Source organism: Triticum dicoccoides, chromosome 2A (assembly GCF_002162155.2).
Source record: "Triticum dicoccoides isolate Atlit2015 ecotype Zavitan chromosome 2A, WEW_v2.0, whole genome shotgun sequence".
In the NCBI taxonomy this organism is placed as follows: Eukaryota; Viridiplantae; Streptophyta; class Magnoliopsida; order Poales; family Poaceae; genus Triticum; species Triticum dicoccoides.
Window position 1 is genome coordinate 151,342,716 of NC_041382.1, and position 13,700 is coordinate 151,356,415.

The following is a 13,700-nucleotide window of genomic DNA, read 5'->3' on the forward strand; positions in this document are numbered from 1 at the left end:
GTCCCCACCCACAGATCAAATCCATGCGCCGGCCGCCGGCCGGCCGCGCGACTTCTTGATTCCTGGAAAGGCCGGTCCTTTCTCCCTCTCGCACTGATCGGCGGCGCCCTTTGACGCGAGAATAAGAAGAAGGAAGGAGGGTTCCGTTCCGTCAGGCGTTTCTTCCGTCTTCTCTCAGCCGTGCTGGTTGTCAGGGGCGGGGCGATGAGGCGGCATGGGTGGCAGCTCCCTTACCACCCTCTCCAGGTCTGTTCTTGCCTCCCCGGCGGTGAAATTTTGTGCATTCCCCTTCTTTTCCGCGGCGAAGGACCAATGGACGGATGCTTGCGTGCTGCAGGTGGTCGCCGTTTCCGTGTTCGTGGCGCTGGCGTTCGCGTTCTACGTCTTCTTCGCGCCCTTCGTTGGGAGGAAGGTCTTCCAGGATGCCGCCATGGGGCTCTACACTCCTCTGGTAATTATCCTCTTGCCTGCCCCCTCTTCGTTGCTGACAGGGTGAATGAATGAGTGAGAGCCTGAGTGCCCTGTGGTTTGGCACATTTTGGATCCCAATCTTGGTGCTGCATGATGGGCCCATTAGGCAGTGGTTGCTGAACTTGGGGGAAGTGCCCAAACAAAGTAGTAGTTCTCACCTTGAAATGGGCTATTTAGCAGTCCTCTATATGCGGTTGAATTTCTGTATTTGCTCGTTTGTTTGTTGGAGGGTGGTACAAGCTCGCTTTGAGGGTAGTCTTCTGGCCAATTCTGGCATTGCCATGTGACATGCCTAACCCTGCAAGTCATTGTCCTGCACTCGTGGTTGGTAAATTTTGCTTTCTTCTCAAGGTTAAGAGCGGTATATGAGGGCTACTTTCTGAGTTTCTGTATGTGATGGCGGTGCAAACAATGTCATATTATTAAGGGCAATCATGAATTATGCATTCTGTACTCGTAGTGCTTCTTTGCACAATCCAGTATAGCAGTGCCTTTGGGCAGTTCAGAATTTGTACACTGTATGGTTGGTAGGATTTTGTTGGACCTTGTGGCTGTGGTGGTTTGCTTTATATATAAAGCGGGGCAAAAGCCTTTTTCGGTAACTCTGTTTAATGTTATGGTTCATTGATCCGAGGGCATAGCCTAGGCCAGGAGGAGCCTATGGGCTGATGGGTATGCGCAGGAAGATAACGGGGAGAAGATATACAGCAGATTGATAGCTTCTGGAAACTTTATTGGTTGATAGCTTCCATAAACCAATGTGATTGCCTCCTTGTATAATGGGTGGCTACACAAGACTGTACTGCAAGGCTGCAATACAAATAGAACTCTTTCTCTTGCCCAATACATACTCAAAATTAACTAAGGCTCCTGCCTAAGAACATAAAAACTGGAAGGTCCTAGACCCTGAGGTCCTAACCAACTGGGCCACGCCGGCCATAGGTTAATCCCAACATAACAGTTTAATCGAGAGTGGCGTGATGTAAGTTGTATTTACTACAATTATATTAGTTGTTTCTTATGGTCCTATCTTTCCGATACCATGGTATGGTTTCGGTGCTGTCTTGTTATAATCATGCCAAGCTGAGAAAGGAGTTTCCATGGATTAGGTAATGTTATATCCTGCAAATGGGCTATCCCTGCATTATTCTTTACTTCTTTGTAGCCCACCGAGTGGCAGCAACATCATTGTCCTGCCCAAGTTCTTTGGAAAATGTTGTATCTATGCTGTAATGAGTTGGTAATATTCATGAGGGCACCTTTTTGGTCTTCAGGCATCTTTTTTAACATTTGTATACATGTATTACAGAGTGGCATGCATCATCATGCCAGCACACTTTTCCTTTCTTCATGATTAACCATGTATATTTCTTGTTCTTCGGGACGAATATTAACCATGCGATATTACAGTCAGAAATCAGGGAATCATGGTCTGCTTACGATTCTGGATGAATTCTGATTTTCTTCAATACATTACATGATTAAGTTCACAAAACTGAAAATTTATTGTGATGATGGAAGGCACTAAAGCATGATTCAACACCTGGAGGTTGTCGTAGATACACTTCTTTGAGCACACTTAATGCTAACTGCACCTTTCCCTATTTTTTTGCCTGATAACACCTTTTCACTACAGTTAAATTCTAAACTGTGATTAGGAATTATTGTGAATATGTGGTGATATGACTATTTTATCAAGCCATACCCTTTATTATTATAGAAAAGAATCTATTCAGCAGAACTTGATTCTGAATTTACTTAGCACTGCAATGGTCGAAGCAGCTGTTTAACTTAACACCTGATAAAAGCGTGTAATCATCTTTTCTTTAGGTTTTATGTGTATTCCTTCTGTACATCTGGTGTGCTGCGACGGATCCAGCAGACCCAGGGGTCTTCAAATCAAAGAAGTACCAAAGATTGTATGGAGGCTGCAAGCATAGGCGTCTCAAGGAGTCCATACAAGGTGTTTCAGATGTTGGATTACAACTAGAGGGAACTGGAGAAAAGAGAGGACATGAGGTTGCTGATGCTAATGAGAAGTCAATGACTGAACTGAAGAACAAAAGCTCATCTTGCTGCAGTGCAACTTTCTCTGCATTTCTCCTTATATTCAGCCCTCTTTCTTTTGTTTTTTCCTGCTGCCGATCACGTGAATGGTCCTCTGAGCAGCACGACAGTGAAGACGGGATGTTTTTCTGCAGCCTTTGTGAAGTCGAAGTATGTTTCTTTCACCTGCTGGTGTTGATGTATGCTTTTGTATGCTAGTATTTAACGTGTTGCTTTTTGTGTAGGTGTTGAAGTACAGTAAGCATTGCAGAGTTTGTGACAAATGTGTGGACGGTTTTGATCATCACTGCCGGGTAACATACACCTAAACAAATATATCTCTTTTTATATATGATCATGAGCAATTCTCTTCTTATTTCGATTAGCGAGTATATATTAACTCGCATGAATTTCTCAATCTCAACAGTGGCTCAACAATTGTATCGGAAAAAGAAACTATAGAAGGTTTTTTCTTCTAATGACAACAGCCCTTTTCTTGGTAAGCTCATGTTCTCTATCATGCTTTGGTAGATTGTTTTTACAGAAATGCTGCAGATGGCTCTGATCTTAGTATAATCATGTAAGCATTTTCCAGGCATCAACTGCATTCTACAACACAGTCGTTCTTATGCATTTGAATTTGGTCATCATTGTTGGAGAGAGCATTTTATTCCTGGTCCTTTTCATCCTAGTTGACCATTGACAGGTCTGCATGGTTTGTGCACTTTGGACCAGCTTATCCTGCAATCAACAACTGGAGTATTGGTGCTAGTTCTCTGCTTTGTTCAGCGAAAGGAATTCTCTATGCAGATTGTGTCAAAGCTAGGAAGCAGCTTCTCTATAGCGCCTTTCATCATTGTGGTGGTATGTTCAATCATCCTACTTCTTTCTAATTCACTGTTGAAAGTGCTAAGTGTTTTACTCGATCTTTCTTGAATTAGTACTAAAATGATTGATCCTCGTTCACGCAGGCATCCTGTACCATCCTAGCTATGATTGCTTTACTGCCGATTGCTCAACTTCTCTTTTTCCACATCCTTCTCATCAAGAAGGCAAGTCCTGTCACCCATCTTATATTTGTAACCATTGTTATACTAGCGATTCCATTACTATCCCTGTGCTGTTGCCGATTAGCTTATATTTCAACTAATCAGACTACCTCACTCAAATATTTTGTGGAAAATGTGAACTTGTGACACTTAGCCTGACACTGGGAACATTCATTTGATAACATGCATGTAAATATTGAGCAAACAACTGTTATATCATCGGTCCATAACTTTATGTTATCATATCACTGATAAACTGCAAAGAAAACAGTGAAAAATGATCTGATTACTTGGTTTTTCTCTGAATTAGCAAATATATTTTGATATCATGGATAGTTTGTATTCTTGCCTTTCAAGGTGGTCTCAAATTTTACAACTAAGTACCATTTTGTCAATTTGATGCAGGGAATCAGTACCTACGACTACATCATTGCCCTGAGAGAGCAAGAACAAGAAGAGGTTAGTGGGGAGCAGAGTCCACAGATGTCTCATGTAAGCTCCTATGGTGGGCTTAGCAGTACTAGTTCCTTTGGTGCACTCCGTCGTGGTTCATGGTGTACCCCTCCAAGACTGTTTCTTGAAGATCAGGTGAGAACCCTACATCATCAAACTTAATGAATAACGAGACAAAAATTAACATTAGAACTGGCGCTGTTGCCGGAAAAGTGAAGGTGGTTGTTTGCACATCATGTGTTACATTTATAGCCTCAGTAATTACTCATGTGAAGTGAAGTAATCATAGCTGTTCGATTATTATTTAAACAGTCATGCTGATCGTTGGTATGACTTGGAATATCTTGAAATTTCTTGACCTGTTATAATTTTGCATTTGTAAATGGCAACGAATGCACTTAGGTGCCATCATGAGTTCCACACACATGGTTATAGTAGATAGATGTATATGACCTTTTCTGCATCAGCATTTTCCCATCAGCTCACAAATAATCTGAAGCTACTCAAACTCCTTTGCAGTTTGACGTTATTCCATCAGAGGCTGGCTCTTCACATAACTCCGCTACCAAGAGAAAAGACGAAGAAGTAAGGAGGAAGAAAACCTCAGGGGCTGTGAAAATTAGTCCATGGGCACTGGCTCGTCTTAATGCAGAAGAAGTTTCTCGAGTTGCTGCCGAAGCAAGGAAGAAGTCCAAGGTTTTAGTGCCCATCAGAAGAGACGAGTACTCACTCGGTCATGAAACAGACAGTAGCTATGGAGGCATGAGCAGCAGGATTGATCTGGGATCTGATAACACAATGAGAACAAATAGGAGAGGAAGGCCCCATGGTGATCTCTCTCTTAAACCTGTTGCAAAAATATCCTCAGATGCCATCGACAGTAATGGCAGTGACATGATCAGTTTAGCACCGTTGCAGCTTGAGGCGCGAAGTGCTTTTCATCCAAGTAGAGCCGCATCCTCCGCCAACATCGATGGCTCGTCTCCAGATAGCAGTTTGGATTCGCCTGATCTGCACCTGTACCGATTCTCAGGTGTCTCCTCGTCCGCAGCTGAAGACTTGCAGCTGGTAGCTCTCACTGCCCCGGGAAGCACTCCACATCATGGCATTCAGCTGTCTAGATCAACCAGTGACGGGTACGAAGCATCAGGCGGTGAAGACAGCGATCGCATCCCGTCAAGGATAGTGCACCGCTCCTCCAACTGGGCAAGCATCATCCTCAGCACCGATCAGGGTGTTCCCTCGTCGGGCGCCCTTGTGCAGAAGAACAGATTGCCTTAGACTTTCCATGCTCAGCTTCCTTCAGACCCAAGAATGTAAATGGCCCGCATCGTGTCCTAACTTGTTTGACGCCACCTCCTGTTCCGTAGTTTCGAAACCTGTTGTCTCAGCTATGCATTTTTGGAATTCGGTAAGGTAGGGAATGTAGAATTGTTTCGTTTCACCGAGTGCTCAAGTGCTTGTAGCTTTTGCTGTGAGATGACAATTTCAAAGATGTTGATATCTTCAGTATCTATTAGGGCCTCGGTTTGTTGGTTCGAAACTGCTCTTATTACATCTTTAGAGTAACCATTGCTGAAGTTGACTTGGTAGCTTCCTGCCACGTGGCGTGTGAGGAAAACAATGGCATAGTTGTCAACTAGGGTGCCTTAAGCATTATAAGAAATGGTACGGCCGTGCAGATTCAGTCCTCTGAATCATATTTAGCAGCCCATGTTAAGTACCATCTGACAACGTCCTGATATAAGTACTCTGATTAACCCTTTAGTCACAAGCAAGTCAAACGTGTCCGACACACTAAGTAGATCTGAGACTAAATAACAAATACTGTCATATTGGACGGCACATGAGATAAGGTCAGCTAATTGAGTCAATTCTGCTTTGGTTAGTGGAAATCAAATTATGCTACCAAGCCCTAGCACGTCAGCGTTGCAAGCTTGTGATTGGTCAGATTCAGAACCTAGATTCTTAAAGAAAATGGGGAAGAAAATGAGGGGTTTTCAGGCTAACTCTCTGATACATTTCTTCAGTTCAGTGAAATTGCACCTCTGATGTATGTTTGTTTCAATTTATAAATTGCCTTGCACAGGCAAAAAAAAAGGGGAATTATTCAAATGTTTTACAGTCATTTTGAGGCAAAAATGCAGTGCAGCTGTCGGTGCGAAGCATCCACTCGACAGGTGGCAGACACGAAGCTGAATCTTGCAGTCTTGCTTCATTTGGTTCTCTGCTAAATATAATCGCCTGATTCAACGAATACTACCACAAGTTTATCTTGGGAATAATGCAATCCAGTAGTACTAAATGGAAGTCAATATACCGTGTTCATGATCTAAGGTTGGAAAAGGAGTACATCTGTCATATAAAAACAGCGGTTATCAGTTCAAGTACCGCCTCGAGAAAGCATCGTTAGTAAATAAACAAGATAAAAGATGCTTCATATGCACAATCTAAGCTTGAGAGTTGACAAAGTTTTTACTAAACAATGAAAATAGAACACAAGAATCATCATGGACATTTTTCTTGAACCTGGGTTTTCTAGAGTCCAGCAAAGCAAATGGAGAACTCCAATTCTGATGCAAGGAGAATAATTAACCATGTCTCAAGCTCAAAGGCGCTTACATGGCAGTGATCTGTAATGTTGGCACATCAGACTTCTGCAGTTGAAGAATAGGCCAACAAAATAAGAATGAAATCCATATCTTATGTGGTTAACAACAAGCATCGTTTAGAAGACAGACTTGAAGTTCACTGTAAAATAAATTTGGATAGAGTGCAAATTCATGAATCAGGTTTCAGAGCCATCAGTACCTTGCTATTACAATATGTTCCCTTCCGTATAGCCAAAAATGTGTTGAGGTGACAAAAATCCACAACAATTGAATTGATATACTAGTTACATCGTTTCAAAAGAATGCTACACACATTGCCAGCCCTCGAATCACCGCTGAGACAGATCAAGAATACACCAAATCTAAGTTTTCCCCGGTCTTCTCTTTTGCATCCGCGCCATTACATGAGCCTCGAAGAACCCCAAATGACTGCAAAAGGATTCTATCACCATGAACATGAATCGATCGTGGCACATTAAGCGTGTAATCATGGTGACACGACCACACCCTTCAATCTTGGCAAAAACCGGATGTTGCCCACCTCACTTATTTCCCACCAGAATATGAACAGATACACCTTGAGAAAGAAACCTATAATCTTCTTAATCACCTCACTGCATCTGACTTGTCATCCATCATCATCTCAATCTCCTCGACTGAGCCGCCCTCCTCATCCAGAATTGCCAAGCTCGATGATCGGCAAGTGAAGTAGAACACCGCACTCATCATCGAATCTATCAGCATCACGAAAGAGTACATGAGGATCAGCAATGGCCCCTCCCAGAGCCGAGATGAGCCATCCCCATAACTCAAGGTCTTCACCCTGTGCTCAAACAGCCCCTCGACGAAGGCCAGACCAATGGTGGACACAAGAAAGATGAGCAGACCGACATGGGTTTGGCCGCGCATCAGCTGCACCGACCGGCGCAGCGCATTGACCCCGGCTACGTCCTCGAGAACGGCAATGACTCCGCCGAGGCTGCACACTATGATGGTGTGCGCGTACACGATGGAGAACGCAAGGACCGTGAGGAGGCCGGCGCAGACGACAATGTCCGGCGGGTAGAGCATGGACTTGAGCGTGGAGCAGACGGTGACGAGGAGGGCGAGGAAGGCGGCGAGGCAGGCGGCGACGGCGGCGCACGAGAGGCCGTAGGTGGCTGCGAGGCGCGGCCACGCGCGGCGCGCGAGGAGGGAGAGGTCCGCGGCCGGGAGGGGCTTGCCGGCGTACACGGCCGCCACGGTGTAGGCGACGGCGGCCCGGGCAGCGAGGAGGAGCGTGAGGAGCGCCGGGAAGGAGACGACGGCCGCGACGAGCGTGGCGGCGAGGTGGTGCGCGAGCTGCTTGACGAAATGCGTGACGGGGACCCCCGAGGACGCGGCGGCGACGAGGAGGCGGCGCGCGAGCGGCAGCACGACGGCGCCCTCGAGCGCGGCGGCGGACAGGAGGAGGAAGCCGGAGGCCGGGCAGAGCAGGAGGAAGAGCACGTAGGTGAAGGCGTGCGGGTCGGCGCGCAGCACGCGCACCGTCTCCCGCAGGATCTCCAGCGCGTTCATCGCCGGCAGCCGCACCGCCGCGGCCCCGCCCCGCGGCTGCGCCATCCCGCCGCTGCCTCCGGGCCCGCGGCCTGGCCGGGTCAGATCCGAGGCGAGATCAGGCTCTTCGGACGACGACGTGCGCCGAGCAATGCGCGGCTGCCCTGCCGCGGCGCGGAATGCGGCTAGGTGGTGGGCGGCGCGAGGTGGGATCCCGGGGGGTGGCAATGGGGTGGGGGTGGGGGTGGGGGTGGAGTGGAGGGAGAAGCTTCTCTAGAGCAGAGATCGAGGGTAGGGCTTTTGTTGAAGGGGGGCGACGACGCGAGGGGAGGGCGAGCCACTGAGCCTGACACAGACTACCGACAGTTTACTGGTTTGTATGACACGCGGGACCCACCAGGGGGGTTCGTCTCCGGGCCTGCGGTATCGGTATGCCATGTGGGGGCGGGTGGAGGCTGGAGCTCGGTGAAGCTTCGTGGCACGCTCGTGGAGGGTGGGGTCTCGTCCCTGGGTTTCCGTGCTGTGCAGTTTTCTCGTGTGGGTCAGTGGGGAGGCCATGGAGAAGTCATTTGGGTCGCCTCCCTTTTGACACTCATGAACAGCGATGGCCACTGGTCTAGAAAACACTTGCAAATGCCGCTTTGGTTGACGCACATGTAAGTCATTATCGTTACCGCTATAGGAAGACTACAAAACCGGCCCACTTGTTGGTTGGAGGGAGGGTCTACCATAGAGAAGTCAATGATGCAATTTTAATAGCTACTCAAGTGTTGAATGCAATAGTTTCTTGCGTGATCAATATCTATTTTTTTTGTGCGATCGATATAACTTTTATTCTCTCCATTCACAAATATAATAGCATGTTAACTTTTTTTTTGTAAATCAGATGTATATAGACACATTTTAATGTGTTTATTCACTCATTTCAATCCGTATTTCGTTCATACTGAAATATTTAAAACATCTTTATATTTGCGAATGGAGGGAGTAATAAATGTGAATGGTATGACGATGGAGCTGTGATAGTAAAAAGAACCAAGTCTAGCAACACAAATAAATCAATGAACTAAAGCTTACATTAGCATATAAGCAAAAGCAAAGTGATCAGATTAAGGCGGTCAACAAAACAGATTCTTTGATTGTCCCTAGCGTCATCGAGGGAATGCCCCATTAGTAAAAGTGAGCAAGATTGCTTTGTAGAGAAGCATCATATACTTTCCTTGCTTCACGCTTTTTAATGAAACAACATTTCCCTAGCATGGTGTCCCCTTTTTTTAATTAAAAGGAGGAAACCCTCAGTAGGCATTAGCAATGATACACACACTCATTTTTATTACATTATTCAACAAAGCCCGATAAAAAGAATACGTCGCCGAGACCCGCCATCGTCGATGCGGTAGAAGCACCACCGCCCCACTTCCTGGACCCTCTAGCCACCACCTGCTCTAAAACAATGCCCCGAGACTCTAGCATCCCCTCACCGCCACCTCTACGTGTCACCGACCAACCAAGAGCCACACCAACGACGGATCTGGGCGGGGATCAGATCCACGACCCACCGCCGAGACAGGGCATGGATATGACAACCGCCACCGCACAACCAGGGGAGGACGCCCTGGCCGACGTGCTCGATCTCCTCGCATGCACCGCTAGAGCCGCACTGCCTAGGCACCTTCGGCGCCACGCCCGCCACCACCGCGACTGACATAGGTGACAACAATGGTAGGGGAGACACCAGGGTTGGGATCTTCTGGCAATGCTAGTATTGCCCCTTGACATCGTCCTGGGGAGCGACGCGAGGAGCATTTTTTTATGTCCTATTAGGATATGTACTCGCTGAAGATTAGTCATGTTTGTTTGTGTTGTGATAAGAGTACAATGTTGAATTTGCATCGACATGTACATAGGCTAGTTTTTGCTGCAACAGTTACTCCTAGTCTCGTGATGCGATCCTGTAACATATCGCCCTTATTTTCCCATGCCCCTGCATGTGGGCATTGTACTAAGTACACACGGTGAACATTGTCTACTATCCTTCTTGGTAATTAGAGCCTCGTCTCTTCCCCTAACTATCCTGTGTCCAACAATGCCTTTCCTCCCACAACCCTTCCTAGTCGTACCTCCCATGACGACATTGATCTTTCCGTCAACGAGCTATCACCAACCCCCAACACTGATGGCTCCTTGGCTTCTTGCCCTCGTGCACCCGCCACGGTTGAGCTCTATACGTTTGGCGGCCTTCCTCTTACCACCTCTGCCGTATCCGCCACCACCCATCCCCTTGCGTCTTTCATCGCTGTAGACGCCTCCTTGTGACGCCCTCGATTCAATCGTATACTAATCATACATGTAAATGTGTACGATCAAGATCAAGGACTCACGGGAAAATATCACAACACAACTCTAGACACAAATCAAAATAACACAAGCTTTATATTACAAGCCAGGGGCCTCGAGGGCTCGAATACATAAACTCGAATACACAAGAGTCAGTGGAAGCAACAATATCTGAGTACAGACATGAGTTAAATAAGGTTGCCTTAAGAAGGCTAGCACAAAAGCAGCAACGATCGAAAAGGCAAGGCCCCCTGCGTGGGAGCCTCCTAACTACTCCTAGTCGTCTGCAGTCTTCACGTAGTAGTAGGCATCCTCCGGGTAGTAGTAGTCATCAGTGGCGTCGTCTGGCTCCTGGGATCCGTCATCTTGTCGCAACAATCAGGTATAGGGAAAAAGAAGTAGCAAAGCAACCGTGAGTACTCATCTAAAGTACTCGCAAGACTTACATCAGATCTAAACTAAGTATGCATCTGTATCAAAGGAATGGGTTGTATATGTGGACTGGGCTGCAGAAATGCCAGAATAGAGTGAAGGCCTAGTCCTATCGAAGACTAGCATCTTCTGGAAACCACCATCTTGCAGCAACAGGAGGGAGTAGAGTAGCATAAAGTAAAGTAGTAGTACTGTTATCAACCTCGGCCAGAGATCCTTTCTCGACTCCCTGCGAGAAAGCAATCCCAGAGCCATACTATCCAAGTGTCCACACATTCCAATTCTCATCACCATCCAGTTCTCATCACAAGTATCCAGTTCTAGTTGCATCGATCGGGATACAACTCCAAGTGTCCGTTACCGTAGGACAGGCTATCGATAGATGTTTTCTTCCCTGCAGGGGTGCACCAACTTACCCACCACGCTCGATTAACTCCGGCGGACACACTTTCCTGGGTCATGCCTGGCCTCGGCCAAACAATATGCCACAACCCGACCTAGGCTTAATAGAGAGGCCAGCACACCGGACTAAACCTATGCCCCCAGGGGTCATGGGCCATCTCCCCGGGAACTCCTGCACGTTGCCTACGCGGACGATGAGCAGACCTAGCTACCTCCTTCAACAAGGCAGGAACTTACGCAGTCCAACCCGGCGCGCGCCGCTCAGTCACTGACGTCTATTAAATTTCGGCTGATGCATACAACACAGAACGCCCATACTATGCCCACGTGATGGTTAGTGCTATCAGTCCAAAGGCCCCTCGGATCAAATATCCAAATCATAGTGGATTAGGAACGCGCGGTAACGAGCAGAGACTCAAGATCGATGTGACCCCGTCGCCCCGTCTCGAGTACTTGCGGCAAGGGCTAAGAATGCCCAGCCACGCCTCGTAATTATCTCGCGGGTACCTTGCAGGTCAACCCGACTCCACATCACTCGCTATTAAGCTCGCACGGGTACCCCCTCAGGGTCGACCCGTCTTTAGTAACATGGTTCAGTGTAAAGTCATAGTAACCATAGTAACTGTGTGTCTAACACCAAAGGGAAAACCCGAGGAATCACCCCCGGTGAATTCCACTCGATGTTGTCATCAAGGTGAACGTAAGAGGATCCACCCTCGAGGTTCACGTTTGATGGGTTGCACGACAGAGCCGTAACGGAAGTGGTTAAGGAGGAAATCACCCTCGATGACCTCGACCGTAAAGCTACACTACGGAGATCTCATCAGGAGTGATGTAAGAGGTTCCACCCTCAGCACTCGATGGTAACTCTGCAGAGTCGTACAACTAGGGGGGTGATGTGCGGTGTCGGGGCCTGGACGTCGATCATGTTGATCGAGTCATCGAACATAAAGCGGGGCAACTGGGATAAGGTGGGGGTCATTGATGTATCACTAACCAACCTATACTAAGCAGTTTAGGATAAGCAGATAAGGTATGAGAGCAGGTAACAACAACAGGCTATGCATCAGAGTAGGATCATATAGAAAGCAGTAGCAATTCTAATGCAAGCATGAGAGGGAAAGAAATGGGCGATATCGGAATGCTCAAGGGGGGTTTGCTTGCCTGGTTGCTCGGGCGAGAAGAAGGGTCGTCGTCGAAGTAGTCAATCACTAGGGTAACATCGGTCTCGGGGTCTACCGGAGATAAGAGGGGGAAGAAATAGTAAATATAAAGCAACATAGCACCACAAAGCATAACATGGCAATAAGATGTGCGGGGTGTGACCTAACGCGGTAGGAGGTGATACCGGCGAAGGGGGGAAACATCCGGGAAAGTATCCCTGGTGTTTCGCGTTTTCGGACAGATGAACCGAAGGGGGAAAGTTGCGTGTTCACTATGCTAGGGATGCGTGGCGGACGAACGGGCTGCGTATCCTAATTCGTCTCGTCGTTCTGAGCAACTTTCATGTACAAAGTTTTTCGATCTGAGCTACGGTTTAATTAAAATGATTTTCTAAAGTTTTTATTAATTTTTGGAATTTTAATTATTTAATTCAACATTGTCCAGAATAGTAAAAGATGACGTCAGCATGACATCATGCTGACGTCAGTAGTCAACTCTGCTGTTTACTCGGTCGACTACATGTGGGGCCATTCTATCATAGTCTAACAACTAATTAACATTTTTAATTAACTAATCAAGTTAATTAGGTACTAAATAGAGTTAATTAAGTTAATTAATTACCTAATTAATTAATTAATTAATTAATTATTTTTATTTTTAAATTACATTTTTAATTCATTTTTTATAAACGTTCTGGGGCCTGGGCCCCCCATGTCATTGGCCCGAGGCCATAGTGGGTTCGGCGCTAGCGGGTGCCTAGAGCGGGCGCTGGGTACCCGCCCAGATCGACAGGGAGGAAACGGCGCTGGGCGCCGGTGGCCACAACGACGAGCGGCCTGTGGAGGCGCGTGAGGCGGACGGGGCTGTGGCCACGGCGGGGTGACGGGCGAGCAGCGGGCGATGGATGAGCAGCGGGGCCCCACGAGGCCGTGGCGGAGCAGCCAGGTGCGGCCGAGGCCATGCGGGGGAGGCGCGGCCGGGAGGAGCTACCGGCATCCAGCTGCAGCGTGCAGCAGGGAGCGGGGGAAGAGGCAAAACGCGACGGCGGAGCAAGCGAGCCGCAGCGGTAGCGGGGCGGCGCTGGCAAGATGGAGCGGGCGCCCAGGGGGAGGACGCAGTCGAAGCGCGCGGGCGCAGGAGCCAGCGTGCGTGGGGCGACGGTGAGCACGCGCGGGCGACCCGTGGTGACCAGACGGGG

The 13,700-nt window shown here is 47.7% G+C and overlaps 2 protein-coding genes across 2 annotated transcripts; one reads left to right on the forward strand and one right to left on the reverse strand.

Moving 5' to 3' along the window:
* Positions 1 to 6: 6 nt before the first annotated feature.
* On the forward strand, positions 7 to 5,558 carry LOC119353935 (probable protein S-acyltransferase 22). Its single transcript, XM_037620635.1, has 9 exons — positions 7 to 246; positions 338 to 451; positions 2,302 to 2,688; positions 2,763 to 2,831; positions 2,945 to 3,016; positions 3,253 to 3,381; positions 3,489 to 3,569; positions 3,972 to 4,154; positions 4,539 to 5,558. The coding sequence occupies exons 1-9, from the start codon at positions 205 to 207 to the stop codon at positions 5,298 to 5,300; spliced, it is 1,839 nt and encodes a 612-aa protein (XP_037476532.1). The 5' UTR covers positions 7 to 204; the 3' UTR covers positions 5,301 to 5,558.
* A 1,208-nt stretch (positions 5,559 to 6,766) lies between these two features.
* LOC119353936 lies at positions 6,767 to 8,424 on the reverse strand. The gene has a single exon (XM_037620636.1). The coding sequence runs from the start codon at positions 8,231 to 8,233 to the stop codon at positions 7,238 to 7,240; it is 996 nt and encodes a 331-aa protein (XP_037476533.1). The 5' UTR covers positions 8,234 to 8,424; the 3' UTR covers positions 6,767 to 7,237.
* Positions 8,425 to 13,700: the final 5,276 nt, after the last annotated feature.